The 21,829-nt window shown below is 41.3% G+C and overlaps 1 protein-coding gene across 5 annotated transcripts in view; it reads right to left on the bottom strand.

Moving 5' to 3' along the window:
• The window catches only part of TBXAS1 (thromboxane A synthase 1), a 328,058-nt gene that overhangs the window by 86,884 nt on the left and 219,345 nt on the right, over nucleotides 1–21,829 (bottom strand). For all 5 annotated transcript variants that reach the window (XM_048831177.2, XM_048831171.2, XM_048831163.2 and 2 more), the window contains one exon: nucleotides 11,415–11,729. In XM_048831177.2, coding sequence (XP_048687134.1) covers nucleotides 11,415–11,729 — 315 coding nt within the window. The remainder of the gene's footprint in view (nucleotides 1–11,414; nucleotides 11,730–21,829) is intronic.

The raw sequence follows: 21,829 nt of genomic DNA, 5'->3' as shown, positions 1-21,829 counted from the left end.
TACCGCGAGGCCAGATGTTCCAGATTTCTTTGACTTCCTATATTCTAGTTTCTGTAGGTAATAAGTATGGCTGAGCCACTGTTCTTTTGGGTCAGGGCCCTACCCTTTCACCCCAATTTACTTACTTTGCATCACAACTCACATGACCTGCATTGCAGCGTTGAACCTAGTTACTACACATAGGACCTCATGCTTCTGGAAAGACTGCTGTTGGGAGACACTCTGCACCCAGATAAGATAATCCCATTCTATAGGCATCATACAATATGGACAAAACTACATCTCATCACATATGGCTTCCCTGGCAGGGCTAGTACCTTACAACCATTCCAAGGCCTATGAAAGATGTAGGCGGCACAGTCAGCCAGCCAAGGAAATTTATTGTGGCTCCAGCTTGTCTCCTCATCTCTCTATGGCCCACCTGTCAAGTGAAACTCTGAGCATCCACCTGCCCTGCTCCTTTCCAAATCCTAGTTTATCTGTTCTCAATCTCCCCTGGGCATCAGTGTGGACAAGGGTTTCACTCCAGTCAGGCTCTCCCCTTACTCCACCTGCTGTGATGTCTGCTCTGCAAATAATCTGGTCTATCAGCAGATACAAAAGAGAAACAAAACACTGATATTGTTGTAGGTTTGGCTTACTCAGCCTATGATGGAAGTATATTGATTACCATATATTACCAAAATGGTGGACAAAAGAAATGGGGATCGAGAGTCCAACTCTCGCTTGATGAAACTAATTTTCTTTTAGCCTGAGAGAAAAATACGTCAATTTTCACTCCTCCAAGAAAAAGTCTGAAGTGGGGGAGGATTCCTTCAGTTCCTTCCCTTTTCAGCTAATCTAGGTAATCAAACTTATGAATTCCTAGGGTGTCCATCATCCTAGAGGTTGCATGATTGCAACTGAGCCCATTCTGTCTAAATTCCATGTCACTGGAATAATTTATTATTTAACATCAACGTTGTAGTGATGCTGGTTAACTATTCTGATGTCAAAATGCCAGGAAAATCAAGGGGTCAAAAATTAATCTCTCAACAGCATATATTATCCAAGGCCCTCTTTAGTATACCAAGTCACATGTAGAATTGCAAGCAACAGATAAGATTAGATTTCATAGGAAAGAGACGGATGAGTCTGTGTTAATTAGCTTGGCAAAGAATATACACATTTATTAGAAAAAAATTATAGTCTCAAAAGCCTCTGGCCAATAATATAACCTTGAAAAATGAGGGCAATGGTCATGTCAATAGTTTCACTCCAGACCACCCTGCCTATTCATGGTGCTGCCCCAGTGGTCAAGTGAATTTCTCATATGCAGGCTGTCTTTCCTGTAAGGTTCCTAGAACAGTCAAAGAGACAAAAGAATGCATGGCTCCTGCTGGGGATTTAAGGTACTGACTATGTTTATATAAACTAATAATATACTCTTAAAAAACACTTCTAAAATTTCACCTGATTTAGCAATCAACCAATGTATGTCTTTGCAAGTCTAGTCTGAAATATTAAATAGATTGGAGAGTCCCGGAAACAGCAAGGATTTATGGTCCAGGAGTACTTATCTGGAGTGCAGGTTTGGAGGAAGGTGGTAACTACTGACACCTGCCTGTCAAAAATCATTTCATACATGTAACTCCTAACAGAATACATCGTATCTATCTAGGGTACTTATCAGGCCCTCATTACTGTAGTATCTGAGCACCTCGGAAGGTTTTTTAAATTGTATTTATCCTCACAACAGCCTTGTGATGTAGGAAAGTATTATTATCATCATCCTCATTTTACAGATGGGGAACTAAGGCACAGAAAGACTAAGTGATTTGCCCAAGGTCACACTGGTAAGTGAACCTGGATTTCCCCAAAATCCTTCCTCTCTAGAAGCTGACTGTGACAGCAAGTCCACACTCTACACACTGTTGCAATAATCTTTGTACACAGTATGCCTTGTGAGATTTCATCTGAAAACTCATAATATATTGGTCAATATAGTCCTGGTAAAATGTGTGTGGCAATGTTGTATGTGAAGTTAGAAGATTTCCTTGTATGTTATTAACACATGTTCCAAACCATAGCAGACGTTGGCAAACAGGTCTGTCTCAAACAAAGGAATGTGTGCTCTGCTTAATTTGCATTTAAGCAGTAAACAGAGTCATCAAGCAGGAAGGATTGACAAAGAAATCTCAGACAGGTGAGGAAAAAGCACCAGGGTACATCCTTCTCCTTAGACTTTTTGTCTCCAGAATCTCAGCTGGAAATTTTTTCCAAGAGGGGGGCTGATACTATAAAAAGAGGGACAAACACCCCAAGGCATCCCTCTTCCCTCCCCCTCTCTGTCCATCAATTCATTGCACCAGAAGGGACGAAGGTAGCAGCCACTGAGCTGGAGAAGGGGTCCTGGCCTAAGAAGTTTGATCAGTAAGATTGCTAATAGCATACAGTGAGAGAAATTGCTTGAATTTGAAATAGTTTGTTAAGTTAGGCACCAGTACCATTTTAACTTTATTTTCTTGTAACCATTTCTGACTTTTATGCCTCATAACTTGTACACACTTAAAATCTCTCTCGTTGTCGTTAATAAATTTGTTTTTATCTAATCCAGTGTGTTTAAATTGAAGTGTCTGGGAAACTCCATTTGGGGTACCAAGATGTGTGCATATTATTTCTGTTAATAAAACAATCTTTATATAAGCTTGCATTGTCCAGGAGGGGACTGGCCAGTATAGGAAATACATTTTTGTGAAAGATCTTGGATTGTGGGGGGGTGTTGAGGTCACCCTGCAATATAACCAAGCTGCTGAGAGCCAAGATATGACTGGCTGGCTGCAGGACACACACTGTAGGTAAAGTAGGTAGGAGTGCTTGCATGCTGGAGGCTGTCTGTAAGCAGTCGAAACTGGAGGCTACAGCAGCAACGCAGTGTAAAGGGAACCCCAGGTTTAGAGGGCAGGGGTGACACAGCTACTCATTAGCCTGGATTGCCCTGGGTATATCACACTGACAGAGTGTAGAAACAGCAAGGAAAGATGTATTTTCTTCCCCTGCTCTGGCAATCATCATACAGCAAATATAAAAGTATCTAGAGACACAGATTAACATTTAATTATCCAGTGACCTTACCAGGAATGCAGAAATAGGCTCTTGTTTATTGTGGTCTAAGGATTTTACTGGGTTTTTGTTTTTAAGTAACAAAGCTGCTTACTGGCACCTGATGCTCACGTGAGGTGCTGCTCTGAAACATCCTCTCCTTGCACAAATAACAAAATCAAAGTGGGCCTTTTCTTTGACAAAGTTGACAGCAAAATGATTCTTGCTGTTTGTGCTTGTTTTGTGTGCGTTTGTGTATAAAATAGTGTCCCTCATCTGTGGAATTCTTCTTCCAAAGCCTATTTACGATACAGGCTCTCTTGACAAACGCAAGTCTTCACCCTCAGCATATTTGCTCAGCAAAGCTTAGTCTCTGTAGTTGCAAGTTTCGGAGTGTAAAGTGCCTTGAGATACAGTATGAAAGGCACCAGATACATGCAAATTGTTGTGGGTAATTCCCTGACAGTGGCATTTCTGTGACTTTCACCTCTTGTTTTTGCTAATACTTGGAGAAAGCAGCCTGTCTACTAAAGAGATTCACTGAATAAACAGCTTAAAATATAAAGTATTTCATTAGCAAAATGACACCATAATAAATACTTTTTCCTCTCACTGCTCCCTGGAAACTTTATGGAAGGGAAGAATTTTAAGTTGGTAAAGACGCCTTTATAACAAGACAAAAATATAATATCAAGCAGTATTTAGTTACATTACTACAATAGTAGGAAGGGAGTTCAAGGCAAAGGGCACAATCAGCTGGTGCCTATCAGCTTAGCTCTAGTTAAGTCAATGGAGCTATGCTGATTTACACGAGATAAGGATCTGGCCCCAAAGTTTGCAAGTTAAGCAATAAAAGAAAGCCTAGCTTGTGTCCAAATTATTTCATGAATTACTATAGCAAGTTCATGACCTGCAAAGGAGTGGCTATGTATCAATCCAGTCCAGCTCCTGGCTAATTTGCAACTCACCATTCAAAGCAGATTTATAACAACAATTAAGCAGTACCATTTTATAAATGAAATGATGATGTGTAATAATGTAGAGTAGGCACAAATCAATGCCAATGAAAAGCAATAAATGCAATTTAAACATAGGAAAGGCCAACATTTCTTTGTTTGATGTGCCAGAGCAACAGAATAGCAAATGTTTATGGGACAGAGTTTTTTCCTTTAAAAACATTCCTCCAAACTGCCTTTAAGCAGCAAGCTAAAATCCCAAGACCTTGAGTTTCTTTAAGATTTATGGGGTTACAACAGAAATAAACGACTGTTTTGTAGTTAAGACATTGGACTGTGAGTCAGGAGATGTAGATTCAGTTCCTGGCTCTTCTTGTGGGACTCCGGGCAAGTCACTGAAGGTATGTCTACACTGCAGTGAAAAACCCGTGGCTGGCTTGATCCAGTTGACTCGGGCTGACAGCAGGGCTTGGGCTAAGGAGCTGTTTAATGGTGATATAGACTTTGGGCCCAGGCTGGAGCCTGGGGTCTAGGGCCCTGCGATGTGGGAGGGTCCCAGAGCTTGAGCTGCAGCCTGAGCCCAAACTCCTACACAGCAATAAAACAGCCTTGCAGCCCGAGACAGCTGGCACAGGCCAACCGCAGGTGTGTAACTGCAGTTTAGACATACCCACAGTCTCTCTACTTCTCATCCTTAAAATGGGCATATTTCCTTTCTTCCTCCCTTTGTCTGTCTTACCTATTACATTCAAACTATAAGCATTTTGGGGGCAAGGACTGTCTCTTATTATGTGTAAGTACATGCTTAGTGCAATGGGGCCCTAGTTTTGGTTGGGGTTTCTAGGTATGTAAATACATAATAGTAATATACTGTATATTATTTAAAAACTAGAATGGAAGACCCCCAAGGGCTCTGTTTCCATATTTAATATTTTCCATTAATATTTGCTCTTCATTTTTAAAACACATTTACATTTGCTTCCTTGTTCCTCCCAACCTCCTGTTCTCCCTCGCGTTTGCCTGGCCCTAACAATCTTCACAGGCAACCAGCGACAAGAATGAATGAGCTGTTATTCAGGTGGAGCTTCACCATAGCTCTCCTAGCTAGTATCAGCCCACTGAGGACTTAATCATTAATACAGTATTCGATTTTTTTCAAATTATTTCAGCATGGTTCCAGGATCAGCATCAGGTCCTTACTTACACTAGCCATACACAGTGCTTTATGTCATCAAAAATGCATACCAACATGCGTCAGTTGATCTCCATAAGAGCTCTGTGAGGCAGGTAGGTACATAATTCTTGTCCATATTTTACATGTTAAACTGAGAATCAGAAAGGTGAAGTGTTTTGGCTGAGGCCGCACAGTGAGCCATTTTTTCAACCAGGATCAGAACTCAGAAGGCTTCTTGCTCCCAGTTCCAGCCCCAATCCACTAGATTATGCTTTCTCCCTAAGATTAAGGTATGGGCACAAAAATACATTCCTAGCACCTCTTCTGGCTCTCTTCACCCTCTGAAGGGTGAACTGTCCAGACTCCAGCTCCTACCCTTCCCCCCGCCCCCAAGTTAGATTAATCACCTGATGATCTGGGTTGGATTTAAAGACTAAAGGGTGAACTGACATTGCTCATTTAAGAAATGTCTTTTGTCTTTTCTACAGATGACTTTATCTGGAGAGGGACAAATGGGAAGTGAAATGAAAGGCAGTAGCAAAACTGCACCTGTACCCCTCTCCCTCAGCTCTTTCCCTCATGTCTTCCTAGACTGTAAGGTCTTCAAGACAGAACTGGCAAAGGATTCTGAATGGCTGACAGGAATGGTTACAGAGCACATGTACAAACCCAGAAGGGGCCCGAGTGTAGCAAAAGAGAAAGAATAGAGTATACAGCGGAGAGGAGTGGAGGTGAAGGAGGAATTGTTACTCTGACCCACTACATGCACTGTTTTCTGAGGGAAACTGACGGAGCAGCCCCATCCTAAGGCTGTCTTCCCTGGCAAGCTGCTCCGCAAGGCTTACTACAGCCCAGGTTAGTGGTAGCGTCTGCATTCACTGTGCAAGGGGGATATACAAAGGGCCTAAAGGGGATAGGGAGCTCATGGCACTCTTCAGGTCTGAACCCAGGAGCCAACAAGGAACTGCTCTGTTCCCCTCTTTGTACCAGTCTCATTCTCATTAGCCTAGGTCAGGCTGGCATAAAGCCCCTGAGTGTGGGGGTAAGGGATGTGGGTGCCTCTTACTCCCGGGTCAGAAGGAACAGGTTTGAAAGAGCTATATATGACAGGCCCACTCAGCTGGATCCCACAATGCTCTAGAAACACTAGTAAATGACTGTATCAACTACTCCTATCTATGCATAAATCACGTTGTTCACCACTGAAGTGCAGCCATCTCTGGGATGTAATGCAGCAGGTGTTTTAAGATCATACTGCAACTCTACACCACAGTTTAGGGCAATAAAAATAGAACTGTACAATGCAACTGAAATTGCTGGGGGAATTGAGTAGGCATACTGCAATTACCTGACTATAAATTTGGCTGGACAGGACACAGCGTAACTGTTTAACATGTGTGCATCTATGAATAAGTACAGTCTTCTATTTATGTACTGGTCAGATACAACCTGGCCAGCTGCACCCATCTTGCCTGTTCTGTCCCACTGATGTTCTTCTATCATGATCTTTAAATCGCAAAACACCTTGATTAAAGGTAAGAGCTAAGCTGAAATGTTGAGCATCATTCAACTGCTATAACCTCTTCAGGTTTCTTAGTGACTTTGAGATCAGCGAGCCTTTGGGTCACATACTCCTTCCCCCTTCCCCCACCCCAACACGATACATTAATACATTCCCAGTTCTAAAACAGTTTCTTCCCCCATAACTTTTCAAATCATCTGTGAGGATTTTATTTTTTAGGCTAAATGTGGTTAATTACAGTGCTAATAGGATTGAACTGCTATACCCTCTTCCTGACCCTGAAGTGAATTCCTGGATCAGGGATCCTCTAACACATTAAAAAGATTAATTGTAGTTAATGTTGGTAGTAATAGGAAACCTTATGACAGGGGGCCATGCAGACTGGAAGCATGAACTTCTTGTTATTGAAGAGGACAGCTGAATGACTACAGTTCTGTTCCTCTTCTCCATTGTCATACAGCCATATATATGTTATCGGTAGCTAAAACTGAACATCAGTGAGGTAACAGGGGAAATGCTCTGCAAGGGGGTACTGACAACTGTGCATGTATTGCCTTGGTATCCAGACTGATGTCCACTATGAAATAAAGATAAGGCCATCAATCCCATTACGCGTATGACTGCATATTGAACCAACCATTTATTATGCTGTTAAACCACCCAGTTAATCTGTGTGCCGACCATTCCCATCTCCTTCTTTATATTCTACTCTGCCATTAAAGCCCTAGTGACAGAGCTTTCTCCAAATACCACAAAAGATAGAGCTATCGTGAAAATAAATTTGTAATAGGAACAAAAGTCAAGCATTACTCCTTTGAACCTAACAATAATAGAAACTCAGAGAACACAGAAAGACAGAAGTGAATCACACACTGTGTCACAATGCCTACATCTACTTTCAATTATGTAGAAAAATATAATGCATTTGTGTATGTAGATGTGTATGTGTGAGGAGAGAGAGAGAGAGAGTATATGTATACACACACACTCTTACTTGTATATATTTCATTGGATCCTTTTGGATGTCACTTATTTTCTTAGACTGTTAGTTCCTTGGGAGGGCACAGACTATATTTTCTTATGTGTTAATATAATATCTAGCACAAATAGATTGTAATCCTGAAGTGCTCTGACTGCAACATAAACCAATAAATCATACCCACTGTAGGCCAAAGGGTGCCCTCAGTCACAACTTTGCAACTCCCTAGTGTCATCAATGAAGTAAAATGGTTCTAAGGGCAGAATTTTCCCCTTGTACCTGAGTGAAAGGAGTAAGATGCTCCACTTGGAGTGCAACAGTAGTAATAATAATCTAGAATTATAAACCGAGTCTTATAATTAGAACATAAGATGCCAGTGGCCTCTCACTGGAGTAGCTCAGCTCATACGCATGAAATGCTTGATTTTGCTGAGGAGAAAGCCTTATGGATCAGGTTGATGAATGTTTGTATTTCACTGCTATCACTTATATATACAGCCTTACAGCAAAAGGAATCTTTCAAAAACTTGGGAAGGTACTGCTTAGAGGTAGAATTGCCACTCAAAGAATGTTTTGCATACAGGAAAGATGGAGGCAAATTTTCAAAGTATTCTGAGACTGGCCTTTACTTTTGCACAACCAGAGCTGGGTAAAATTGGTAAATTTTAATCATGTACATTTTTGCATATTCTAAAACTTGGATTTGCATGTAAATAAGCTGCTCAGACATCTAATTACTCAATTTGCATGCACAAATGGTGCAAAGGTGAGTTTTGGGGTGCATAAGAAGTAAGCAACCCAAAATTGCATGACCAAAGATTTGAGCATGCAAATTCATCAGCTGAAATGAAGAAGGCTGTATCTAGTGTTATTTTTGTCCCACCAAAGTCCTGACTCATTAAAAAGCTCATGAAAAACAATGACGAAGACAAATACAGACACTAGATACTGCACACTATCTTATTAACAACTAGAGCAGAGAATTCAAGAGATCAAAATTTCTGGCGCACTGTGTTTCCATTGACTGTAGCCAAGGAAAAGTGGGCTTTGGACTTGGCTTTGCAGGTACTGGAAGTGAAGAAGGTATCGATACAAAATGTTTGGTTTTAAAATAAACAGGTATTTGTAATTTTTAAGTCTATACATAGATTCTCTTACCAATTTGGGATGAATTCAACTTATTAATATTTTAACAAAAGCTTTGAAGATCATTATTGAGGACAAAAATTTTGCTTATGAAAATTCAGAAAATAAAAATCTGCCATAACACTGACAAAACAAAACTGTAGGTGTGGGGAGGGAAGAAAACTTAAACTGTATAATTTTAGTGTCTGGCCACATTTGGGGGCTGGGGGACATTGTACAATATTCTGCAAATTTTAAGTGTTCATTAAGAAAAAAGAGTTTGGGGCCAGATCCTCAGCTGGTGTAAACTGGAGCAGTTCCAATGGAACCACATCAATTTACATCAGCTGAGAATCTGCCTCTTTCTAGCTATCTTTTTTGGCTGCAAAAATTTATGCTGTAAACAGCTGCTGCTGCCCTGTAAACTCATTTGTCAGACAAATGTCTCTGGATAAACAACAAAATCAGCAAAGGTGGGACATTACTCCCTTCAAAACGTTACTGGGCCCATATCACTGCTAAAATTATTAAGCACACAGGCAGTTTCTCTCTCATCTTCTTAAAAAAAAAGAAAAGAAAAGAAAACCAAGGTTATGGCATGCAAACAACTATATTAAGGTGTAGCGGGGTGGTCACCCGCTCCGGGCCTGAAATGGTTACAGCCAGCCCTGGGAGAGGGCAGGGGTGTGAGCCAAAGGCTAGGCTGATGGGGAAGGCAGCCTCAGCTGGGGCCATGCCCCAGTCAGGCCACAGCTGGCCCTATAAAAGACTGTGAGCCAGGAGCTCAGGCAGTCTCTCTCTAGCTGTGGAGTGAGACGGGCCTGGCTGCTTGGGAGCTGAGTAAGGAACCTAGAGTGGAGCAGGGCTAGGGGAAGGCTAAAGGAGCTGGGGGAGCTCCAGCCTGGAAACCCCGCAGGCTGCAGGCCTTGTTAAAGGCTGGGAATGGTACTGGGGTTGCAGAGGTGCAGCCCAGGGTAGGCAGAGGCATTAGGTCCAACCCCCTCTTTGCCAATGATGAATGGCTTGTACACTGCAGTCTGCCCCAGTGAGTGGGGGCTAGATGGTGACTGGCAGTAGCCATAGACTGAGGTGAGGTGGGGATAGAGGGTTGGGGGTTCCCCTGGGTGGGGAGACCCAGAGAGAGGGTGTACTGCCAGGGGGCAGCACCCAAGATAAAGGGGCACTGGGGTCCGTGAGGGAAACGGGGTCCTGAGGCAAGTGGGACACTGGCCTGCAGAGGGCACTCCGGAGGCCGGAGAGCTAATTCCCAGGACGACTAGCGGGAGGGGCTGTGCTGGTGCATCCCACCTTGCTACATAAGGTTTCACAGTTAAAACCACACACACACACACACACACACAAAAGAATCAGGAACTTCTGATTCTGGCCCAGTAGCAACTTTCACTCATCCACACTGGATATATTTGGTGTGATAGAATGGGATATGTCTGTGTCACATTCTGAACATTTTATATTGTAATCTCATTTTGTGTCAGGACCTACATCCATTTTGTTATGTGCTGAACACATGTCTAATCTCACCCAAGGCAAGGTTATTGAAATGCATTCCAGATAGCTGCCCTGTCCAGGAAAAGTATTTGACACTGCTGAAGGATCATCACTGAGAAGCAGTCACAGAGCGATCGGGAGCCATCCACTTTGATTGTCTCTCAACTACTGGTCCAAACTCATGGAACAATGGATTTTCTACATAGGGGCACCAGCACAGCCGGTAGGTCTGCAGTTCCTCAGCCAGGGCACATGGCAAAAGGAAAGAGTCTATATTTACGAAGAGCTGCTGCTTTGAAGTACAGGGGTGCACCACTGCTACATGTAAGCCAGATGTGAAGGAGAGAGAGAAAGCAGGAGGGAATATGCCCAGCATGAATGCTGACAAACTTTGATTCACAAATGGGGTAACATGAGACTGGGTGGAGGGTACGCCTCAAGCCTGTTTCTTGTTTTCAAAGATCTATAATTCACTAATGTTTTCTAGAGTAAAATGACTGTGGTTAAGAAATTCCTAGGCTAAGCCTGTGCTCCTTGCTTGCCTGAGGTCTCAGCCTGATAGTGTACCATAGGGATTCAGAGCTAGAAACAGTGAGTGGACGCTACCTAGTCCCAGTGGGTTTAGAAGCATGTAGGACCCAGTGGTTGGGTTCAGTCGCAACAGTCTGGCATCCATGTCATGTGTTTCAGGCCAGGTGGTGACATTTAACATTTTGTTTTTATTTTTCTTGTTAAATAAGTAACTGAATATAACTAAAACCCAGGAAATGCATACAGGACTGGGGCCGACAAAACTACCACCTGCATTAGAGGCTACAGTGGGAGGATACATTCACAGTGGATTAATAAAGAGAACATGGTTCATTTAAATGTTACTCTTGGGATCTTAATTTTTGCACTCCCTGACTTTTTTATTTTAATGGTGCAATATTCATGTTGCATTAATGTAGCTTTGTGCATGTAATTTACATTTTTAATATCTGCCTCATGTGTCCAGGTCCATATTTCAAGGCAGGCACTCTGCTCACACTACTTATGTTATGCAAAGAAGTCAATGAATCTACTCACATGTTTTCCAGAGAACTCATCTATCTCCTGCAGCAGTTTCTCCTGGCACTCTGGGTTGGTGGCTAATAAGTAGGTGGCGAAGGAGAGGGCATTGGTGGTGGTCTCATACCCACCAATGAGGAAGATGAAGGCTTGGCCTACAATCTCATCCTCAGACAATGTCTTCTGAACCTTTTTAGGCAGGGCCTTGTCAGCAGGAGGCTTATGGTCCTGAATGGAAACATCAGCTTGGTTGACTATGTCAAAGTGCTCCACACCAATGCAGTTAGTAGAGCTGCGAGCATCGAGTATCAACTGGAGGAAGTCTCTGCGCCTCTGTGAAATGCAAGATAAAAACATACGCTCAGAATGAATCAAAATAATAAACTATGCACATGTGTTCAAAATGATTGTGCGTGACCACATCAGACACATTACAAGGACCTAATTTCCAGAGGGTGGGTATTTAGCACTTTCTGGTCGTACCTATAATGGTATGTCCCAGCCGACGCACACCGGCACAGCTGTATTGCCAGTGCGTGTGCATGTGGGGGGTAGGGACGGGGGGATGGAGGCATACTCTCTGCCCATTCCCCACCTACCTACTCTGAGAAGGGAGTAAACAGGCATGTTGTTCCACTTATTCACATATGCCCAAACCTAAGGTCCAGATAGCCACGCTAGGCATGTACAGGGGAGTTAGCTTATGCAGCCACTCAAGAGCACACGAAGCCACAATCTAGGTCTCAGGGCAGATCTATCCACAGTTTTTGTATCAATTTAACTACGCTGGTTGTGCAGCCCTCTAGGGTGGACTCCATTTTATTGGTATAAAAGTGCTTATATTAGTATAACTTTGGTAATAAGTTGCACCACTATAAGCATCTCTCTACGATATAGTTACATCAGAACAAAACATGTATGTATGTCTTGTTCATGCAAAATGCTTGTTGAACCATCCTCCTTTTACTAAAGCTACTTGCTTATGTCAGTTTGAGCCAGAAAAATGCCACAGGAACAGAACTATGCACAAGAGCAGGTTGACTCCAAGCCAGTTTGGACAGTTTGGATTGACTTTTGAGAGCAGGATATAATACTGCTGTGCTGAATCTAAGCCATGAGGCCAGGAGATTCATTTGTCAATTCCTCAAATACCAACATAATGTATCATAGCACAGAAAGAACCCAGGGGTGACTGCAGTGCCAGGATCTGACATGCTGCAGCTTGAAAAGGAAAAGCAGGGATCAAGTGTTTCTTCAAAAGGATTAAATCGGCATTTATTTATTAATTAAAGAATAAACAAAAATATTTTGAATTATTTTCTTGCATCAGATGATACAGATAAAGAAGAAGCCAGAGAAAGGACAGGCTAGTGAGATAAGGGTAAGGAAGGAGCAATTAATTATATATATCAACAGACTTAATCAGATAATATTTTTACATGACATGAGAACAAGAAGCAGCGAGAGCCAAGAGGAGAAATATTTTATATCCTGTGCTCTAGCTCTGCTGCCAGCAAACTGCAGAGAGAAACTGAAATTCAGAGCGTTTGGGTAAGGCAAGGGGGTAGCACGGAACCGCTCTAAGTTCTCCTGTGAATCTCAGTCCATCAAATGAAAGCTTGTAATTACACATGTGAATTTGGTGCCCCTGAAAGCAAGAGGCTGGATTATAAAGGCCAGTGCCAGTTATGGTATACACAAGAGCTGTGCGTACTGGCCGAGGTGATCTGCATTACACCCAGTGCCCTGCATGCATGGATTTCCCAGGGTGATGAAGCATGCAAAGCCATATTACTGTATATTGCACTCAGAAATGTGTCCCATCATTTACAACACCATCCTATGCCTAAATTTAGAAATGTGTTCTGCAGTCAAAATGAATGTACTGCTAGCAAAAAGCCTCTCATGTCTAACACATGAAGAAATAAAAGAGCTGTGACTGTATTGTAACTGTTACTGGGTAATATACCTTCTTTCCCAGCCGTCCCTGTGAACCAAAGAATCAATATTTCTGCATACTTTAACTCTTTATGGCTAAAGACTGCATTTAACTGCCCTAGGAAGACTTCATTCACGTGAAAAGAAAAGGAGTATTTGTGGCACCTTAGAGACTAACCAATTTATTTGAGCATAAGCTTTCGCGAGCTACAGCTCACTTCGCGGCTGCTACTCTGAAACCGTTCATTCACGTGCTCATTCAACATTTGTTCTGGTAGTCAATGCATTGTGCAATAAACAGTCCAGCTCTTGGTCCTGGTCTACACTTGAAATTTTTTCCTGTATACCTATTTCAATTAGGTGTGTGATACTGGTAAATGCCCTACCGTGTATGCAGTTGTACCTGTATAAAGGTGATTTACACCAGTATAGTTAATTCCCTTTCTTGCACAGGAATAGCTAGTTATATGGTATAAATCACCTTTATACCAATATAACTATGTCAACATTAGAGGGGTTGTACTGCTGTGACTCTACCAGTAAATTTAAAGTGGTACAATTTTTCTAGTGTAGACAAGCCCTTAGTTTGAACCAGAGATAGGCAAATATGGTCAAAGATATATTTGTGTGTAGTTTTGCAAAGCAACCCACTGGCTCCTGTTGCCTAGGAATTGTACTTACTTGTGAAGTCTGGACCTCAAATTTAGATTGTAAGTTCTTTGGGGCAGAAATTGTCCCTTACAATATGCTTGCCCACCATTTAACCATATGAGGCCCTGATCTTGTTTGAGGCCTCTTGGCACTGCCAGAATAGTTGAAGTAATAATAATCATAATAAATAATAGAACAGGGTGAGCAAAGTTTAGTTCACAAGAACATTCGTGCAAAACAAAATGAATTCTAGCACAAGTTAAATATTCACTAGTGTATTGTACTAAAACACTGCCATCACAATTTTGACCTTTTTGCATATAATATGGAAAAGAGACACATCTTCCTGTTTATGAACTGTAGGTCATCCAATCAGAGAGGAGAAGCAAATAACTTCTAACTTATTTATACCATGTGATTGGCCCCGTAACGCACAGGGACTATTAAAAGCCACCGGTTAGTGAACAATCCATAAAAAACTTAAGTTTATTTGCACACACTATTTGAATAAATGTGAAGAATGAATAACACTGAAAAATCACAACTTGTTCATTGATAATTCACAAAGAGAATAAAGTGGTACATTTTAACAAATCCTCCACAGTACACAGTTCATCCAGCTCTACTTTACACATCAATACAGAATGCAACATTAACAATCATCAGCCCAGCAAGAGAAAAGAGATTTCAATTTGGCAGGCTGGTTATTACCTATCACAGTGAGACATGCTTTTTTTTCTGGGATCACAAAGGTAGTAAAATCATCCTTCCCCAAAAAGCACAGTATGGTGACTGGGAAAAAACATTGGCATAGAAACAAAAAAAGTTGGATTATTTGTCAGTTGCTGGAGGTGAAAAGAGGGAGTCTCTCAGGTACATTCACAGGAAAGAAAATGCACATTTTTCAGTTTGACAACAGATCTGATATTGGTAGCATCACCACATGAAAACATTCTCTGGGCATCATATTTAGCTGCTGGCTTACTCTTCCCAATGGGAAGTTTCTTTGATTTTCCTGACAGGCAGCAGAAGCCAACAGAACCTTCTATATTATATTCAATCTTTCTTAGTTACATTATTCCTGAGTAAGAGGGAGCTGCAATTGCCAGCAGCAAATCAAAGTCACGTCAATGAGATGGACTTCCATTTTTTATTTTTTTCCACACAAGGAAGCATCTATCATTAAACCAATGAAAGCTTCAGATTTAGTTACTGCTTCAAAGACTATAATTTGGATGTGGTTTGCAGGAGAGTAAATGTTCAACTTTGTGGATGACATAGTTACCCCCTTTGAAATATATGCTAGGACAAGTCCTGCTTTCAGTCTCTCAGAGAAAGATACTTTATTATATGCTTCCTGACACCACTGATCTGGGCCATATCATCCCTCTCATTAGTCTCCTTAAACATCACCTGGCCATGCAGAAAAATCACTCTGCATGGAACTAACCAGTTTTGTGCTACAGATGTGTAGCAGAAGAACAGATGGGTCCTGTTCTGGGGAAGGCACATCCAGCAGTATTTATCATTCTTTCTTCAGTACTCACTTTTAAGCTTCACAGCTGTCAAAAGAACATAGAAGTCTGTCCCTTGTGCATGCAATGCATCATAATTCTTCTCCTCACAAGAATCAAGGGTCTTGGGCAGGGTCTCAAGCTCACTCAGCCTTGAACTGGGAAACTGCACTTTTGCATAACTTTTAAGTTAAGCCTATAGAACGACCTTTTAACTACTGAACCCTGGCTTTTGGGACCCAAATGGACCTCTTGGGTTACAGTTTTAGAAGGTGAAAGGGAAAGCTCACAGACAGCGCTATCAGAAACATTTCCCGTGGAATCTTCATTCAGAAGGATGCTTTCAACTGCAAGGATTTCTACAATTTTTTCTCACACCTGTAATTCAATTTGGGTTTCAGGTTTGAATGAACTAAATAATACCAAAGCAAATTACACATGAAACCGGCAGCCAGACTGGAAAATATAATTGGTGAAACTCTCCCAAGCTCCTCTCATCAAAGCTCTTGCCAACCCAAGCGCCACACACTCATGATGCCAAAATGAAATGCCACTAACAATAGACTGCACCAGACCTTCACAGTATGATCATACCTCCTCTTTCCTGCATGCTTTGATTGGCAGTGAAATAACAAAATAGGTTGACAGTAAAATCTCATTAGGATTCAAAATTAACCCACTCATAAAATGAAGCAGTTTACACCTCTTTCAGGGATTGTTTCAGGCTTTCTGCAGACTCAGACACACATAACTATATTAGTCTGCATCCAGTTCACATTTTGAAAGCTAAATTTGGAACCTTGAGGGCCAGCATCTTGGGGCCAGACCTTTGTCTGGAATAGCTTCACTGGTATCAGTAAAGAAGCGGAGAATAAAACTCTTGATTTTTTTTTAATTGAAAGCTTTACTATGGAGCACAAAATGAAGCCCTCAAGGAAGAGTATCTGTCAAATTAAAACAGGATGGTCAAATCCAACTTCTGATTAAAAACACTAAGTTTCACATCAAAAACATGCAAACTCCAGCCCTCTGGGGAAAAAAATCCATCACCCCAATAAATCAGAGATTCTCTTCTTTCTATATGTTTTAAACCAGAGATTGGAATTAATTGGGATGCTTGAGTTGACAGGTCCTAGATTTGCCCATCTGGGGGTTGAGGGCAGGGCACTCTCAGCGGAGGGCTCCCAACTCTGGAATTTAGTCCCCCTCTCAGTCCAAAAGAACCAGAGTTTGTTGAACTTCAAGTCAATTGCAAAGTTTATCTTTTAACACAGGCCATCCTTAAAGGTATTGTTTGAGGGTGGTAGGGAAACTAGTTTGTTTGCATTCACTAACACTGGCTGGATGGCTTATTGTGGTGTTTTTATTGTAAACAAGTTGAGAGATTGATGATAGGCACATCTTATAAAGGAATAAAGCTCCTACTTTTATGAGGTTTTTAATGCAAAAGGATAAATATCGGCCCAGGTTTATTTGAAAGATTCAAGAACATTTTGTCAAACCTGGTCTGAGCATAGTGTTTGTCATGAAACTCCAGAGCAGGGAAGTTTTGTGTTATTTTGCACTTGGTTCAGATAATTTCATACAGCTCAAAATAAAAAGAGTTTAGTCAATTTCCCTGGCTCCAGAAATGTCATACTGATTATGCTCATTGTACTTAGAGAGTGGTCAAACTAACTATGAATGTCCTTGTTTCTGGAGGGAGAATCCAGACTGATTCCCTTTTCTCTACAGAAAACAGATGCATCATTATGATAACTTGATCAGGATGTTACATTACCCTGAAGTTACAGCTACAGAACACACTGGAAGAAACAGTTAGTGAACAGACAAGACTGTCAAATTCTTGGAGTCACCTGCAGACTTAGAGTCAGAGATGGAATCTCCTTTGCAAGGATGATGACTCTTGCCTTTTTACAAATAAATAAATCAAGTATTAAGCTAATGCCTAATGCCTACTAAGATGCTATTTCATTGGCTGGATTAACCACCCACAAACAACTAGAGAGAGGAGCTATGTTATAGTAGATTGCATTTACCCCATTGTGAGCAAGTCACTTGGGTTCTATTCCAATCTCTGTCTTTGAACTACAATTAGCTTCCGTTCCCCCACTGTAAAAGGGGTATAATAATATACAATATATATTTACAGGGTATTGTGATGCTTAAGTTAACTGAGATTTATAAAAACACTTAAAAAACCTCACATGAAGGGGGAGAGAGAGAGATACATTAGATGGAGTTTAAGGCCATAATGGATCATTAGATCATCTAGTCTGACCTCCTGCATATCACAGACCATGGAATTTCACACAGTTATCCCTGTACTGAGCCCAACAACTTGTGTTTGACTACAGCATAACTTGGGTTTTTAACATCCTATATAGACACAGAGAGAGAGAATATACTATTTCCGTGCATCTGGCCATGGAGTCACCCAATAACAGGAAAATCAGGCTGTTGAAAAATACGAAGCAATTTCCCTCTGCTGGGTTCCACTTAAAGACAAAAGAACGGTTCAGAGGGAAGGCGACAGAGAAGAGTGCTCAGGTTTCCCCTCTTCACCTTCTGAAGAACTCTGGATGGATGGGGATCTCTCTTTCCATACAGAGAAATTAAAATACACCTTGTGGTCCACATTGTAAAAGTCCAATGTTTGAAGTTGGGGAAGGAGGGGAGGGGACAGGGAAGGGAAATGGTGCTACTATACTCCCAAGACTCACTCACCATGTCCAATCCCAGAAAGTTCCTCACTTGGTTAACGATCCAGAGATTATTTAGCTGCTCACTTATCAAGCACAGCAGTGAAGCAAAATAAAATATAGAAACATCAGTACAGTATACAGGCAAGTGCCAGCCTGTATTAGAGGTATTAAGAGTCTACAGAGAAAATCATGTCATTCCCAAGATCTTCCACACAGTTCAGAGATGAAAATAAATTTGAATTTTTGATTCAGTTGCTAATGAATGAAGACAATTTAGAGAGCTATTTCAAGCTGAGACAAGTTTAAAACAGATCCTTCTAGTTCTTCCAGGATGAGCTGTTGCGTATGAACCACAAAGCTCCTAGTTACAGGCTTGTTTGAGGCAACACGTAGAATAAAGAAACAGGACAATTCTAGCTACTGAATTCTGCTCAATACCATGTTTTTTTATTTCTCAATGAAGCTACTCCACAGTTTTCTAAAGTGTAACCTTAGGTTTAAATTTCTTGACTTTGAGACTTTTTTTTTTAAAACTGCAACATTCTTTATTTCTCTGCACCACCATCACCACTTAAGTTCTTGATACATATTTACAACCATAATGCACTTAAGCAAGGTTATTTTTTCTGGAAGTCATAAAATGCTCATACTTGCTGTCTGGGCAATTCCAAGAACAGCTCATGCTACAGTTTATGATCTATGGCATCAGGTGGACATCCCAAAAGAGCACTTTATAATTCCAGAAAGGGACAAGCAGGGGAATCCATATAAAAACAGTATAATGGGGAGTAACAAAATATCACAATAGAACTCCCTGTGAATAAATTAGCTACACCCAGGGCTCATCTACACACTACGGCAAAGCACGCCAGAGGGGTGTGATTTGTAAAGCACTCTAACATGTTGGACTCTAACTGCACCCTGTAAACTCTGCTGGCACACTCTAAAAGGTCCTTACTTGGTGTAAACAGTCTACTTGGAGCTTGTCTACACTGTGTCGTCTACATTAACGCTAACTAGACAACTTTTAGAGCTAGTGTTCTACAAATCACACCCCTCTAATGCACTTTGCCAGCACAGTGTAGACAAAACTGAAGTAGCTTACAGTTGGCTAAAGCCACTGTGCTAATCCCTTCTGCAGTTACACAAAGTATTCACTTACGAGAAGGATATTTTTACTTCTTTGGATACACTAACTGCCAGCTAAATACACAGGGAAGGGGAAGAAATAATTTTTAAAGAAGAGATGGTGTCTTATCTTTTGTAACAGTGCCACTTTGAATATACGTTGATAAGTACATGGGTACTGTGGAATAGATAACACCTCTTTTTTGCATCATTAGCTATATATGCGCCAACAGAGATGGCTCTAATGTGTATCCAAAGCTGTAATTCACTCTTGAGGCTTTTTTGTTATCATAAAACCAAGAAAGTGACAGCAGTTTGAGCAGTTTATGAACAGTAGCAAATCCCCAAAAAGGAATTCAGTCACACATTTTCTCTTTGAATACTGAACTGAACAGGAAGGATGTACTGGATGGCTAGGAGGACTGGTAACAGAACATGAAGCCTCCCATCTCCAGGTCATCAGATGAAACTCAGCCTGGTAACCAAAAGTCTTCTACTTTCTGACAGCTGGTTGGTGGTTTATCAGTGCTGAGCTGGTGGTCCCAATCCAAAGCGTAATGAAATGATGTAAACATCACAATTCCTTTCCCAACACACACAATTAAGACCATTATTGGCAGCATCAGAAGATAGGCCAAGAATGCAATGAGGAGAGAGACTATGCTACTCTCCCACATCAACCATTATTCTCTCCAAGTCAGGAATGAGGCACATTGGCTGTAACTGATGTGTCAGGGCAGGGACCACCTCTCTGTTCTGTGTTTGTACAATGCTCTGATCCCTGACTAAATCCCCTGGGCACTACCATAATAAAAATAATAAATAACAGTAAGAATAATTTTGGGGAAAGCTTGAGCTGTTGTTGCCCATACCCCGTCTGTGTATAAAGGGCCTTATCTGGTTTCCGTTGACTTCAGTCAGCTTTCAGAAACTCCCACCCAAATCAACATACAGTACCAAACACATACTGTATTAGTAGGTATAAGATGTCTCCCCTCCCGCCCCCCTCCCCCACACATACACACAGCATTCTGAAGTTTATTTTGCCTCCCAAATCATTATCTGACATTCTTCCCCTCCTTTTCTCACAGCGTTGTATGTGTGTGCAGGAAGGACGTTGGTATCCGAAGCAGAATCACTGACTGACACGCCAGTTACCGAACACAAGACTAATGATTTGGGTTGCTGTTGCAAGAGCTCAATGCCCCATTTTTTCTCCTTGAGAGATTATAATGGTATTAGCTTAGACTGAATAGTTCTATTTACAGTGTTGGCCTGACATTCAACACCAATGTACATGAATGTACTGTAAGTACTTACTGCCTTGAGGATTGTGAGAGCCACCCCAACATTGCTTTTATTCACCCTTTTTAAAAATGCCTTACAAGTGCCTCAGTCTCCTTTTACTCTCCTCCACATGCTTAGCACACCCTCCCCAAACCTGTCTGCCAATCCACCTCCATTGCCTAGTGGAGCCACCTACATACATGCCTTACTGGGTTACCATGTGATTGTACTACTGGCACCCTTTCTCCTTGGTCTAAGACCCTCTTGTGTCACATTGAGATCATGCACACTTTGGGGCAGGGAAGATGGCATTACTTGGGTATGTGAGATGCCTAACTCATTTTGGGGGTGCTCAAAATTAATAATTGTCAAGTATTACAGCTATTGTCATTATTTATATTAACAATAAAAAGCATAGTTATACCATTTATTATTATAATTATTGCTATATGTTAATAAATAATAACAACTGGTATTACTATTTCTTCTTTGAACAACCATGTCTCTTCAGCTGAGGCTCTGTCATGCTACTGGGCTAGTCACCAAACAGGCCTTAGCTCTAAGTTAGGACTTATTCCACATTTTTAGGTCACATTAAACTAACCTCTAACTAAAACACATTAGTAGCTTGCGGGGGGGGGGGGGGGGTGTGAGGGGAGGTATATATGCACAAGGGAGGTAGCTGTTGCCAGGGTTGGGATGGTGGGTAAAACTGGTATTGGGAGGGAAAGATACATTGAACATGCACAGGATAACCAATGATGAATTGTGTTGTTATCTGAAGTTTCCTGAATGTTCAGTTCAGTTATGGTTTTTATCCAGTAGAGGACTCCTTAGTAGCAATAAGCATTCTCCCTTTTCCATTAGAGAGTTTCAGTTTGACTTTCTAGTATTTACACATCCATTATATTGCAAACACAGGCATTTTGCACACACTGATAAACACATACAAAAATTATGCATGTGTGAGGAGAGAGAGAGAGAGAGACACACACACACACACAGAAAGAAAAATAAGAGGACTTTGTGTATCTTGCTATGCCCTTTCCACAAAACACAAGAATGCATGAAGAATGGTAGTCTGACATCTCTATTATCTGGAATGTTCTCAAAACTCAAGTCTTCAACTCAACAGCAGAAATACACCAACACTTGAGTTGAAAGTATACAGAATACAAATTGCCTGCCTCCTCAACAATACCTTAATATG

The sequence above is a fragment of the Caretta caretta genome, chromosome 1 (assembly GCF_965140235.1).
Source record: "Caretta caretta isolate rCarCar2 chromosome 1, rCarCar1.hap1, whole genome shotgun sequence".
In the NCBI taxonomy this organism is placed as follows: domain Eukaryota; kingdom Metazoa; phylum Chordata; order Testudines; family Cheloniidae; genus Caretta; species Caretta caretta.
This window is presented reverse-complemented; position numbering and strand designations above follow the sequence as displayed.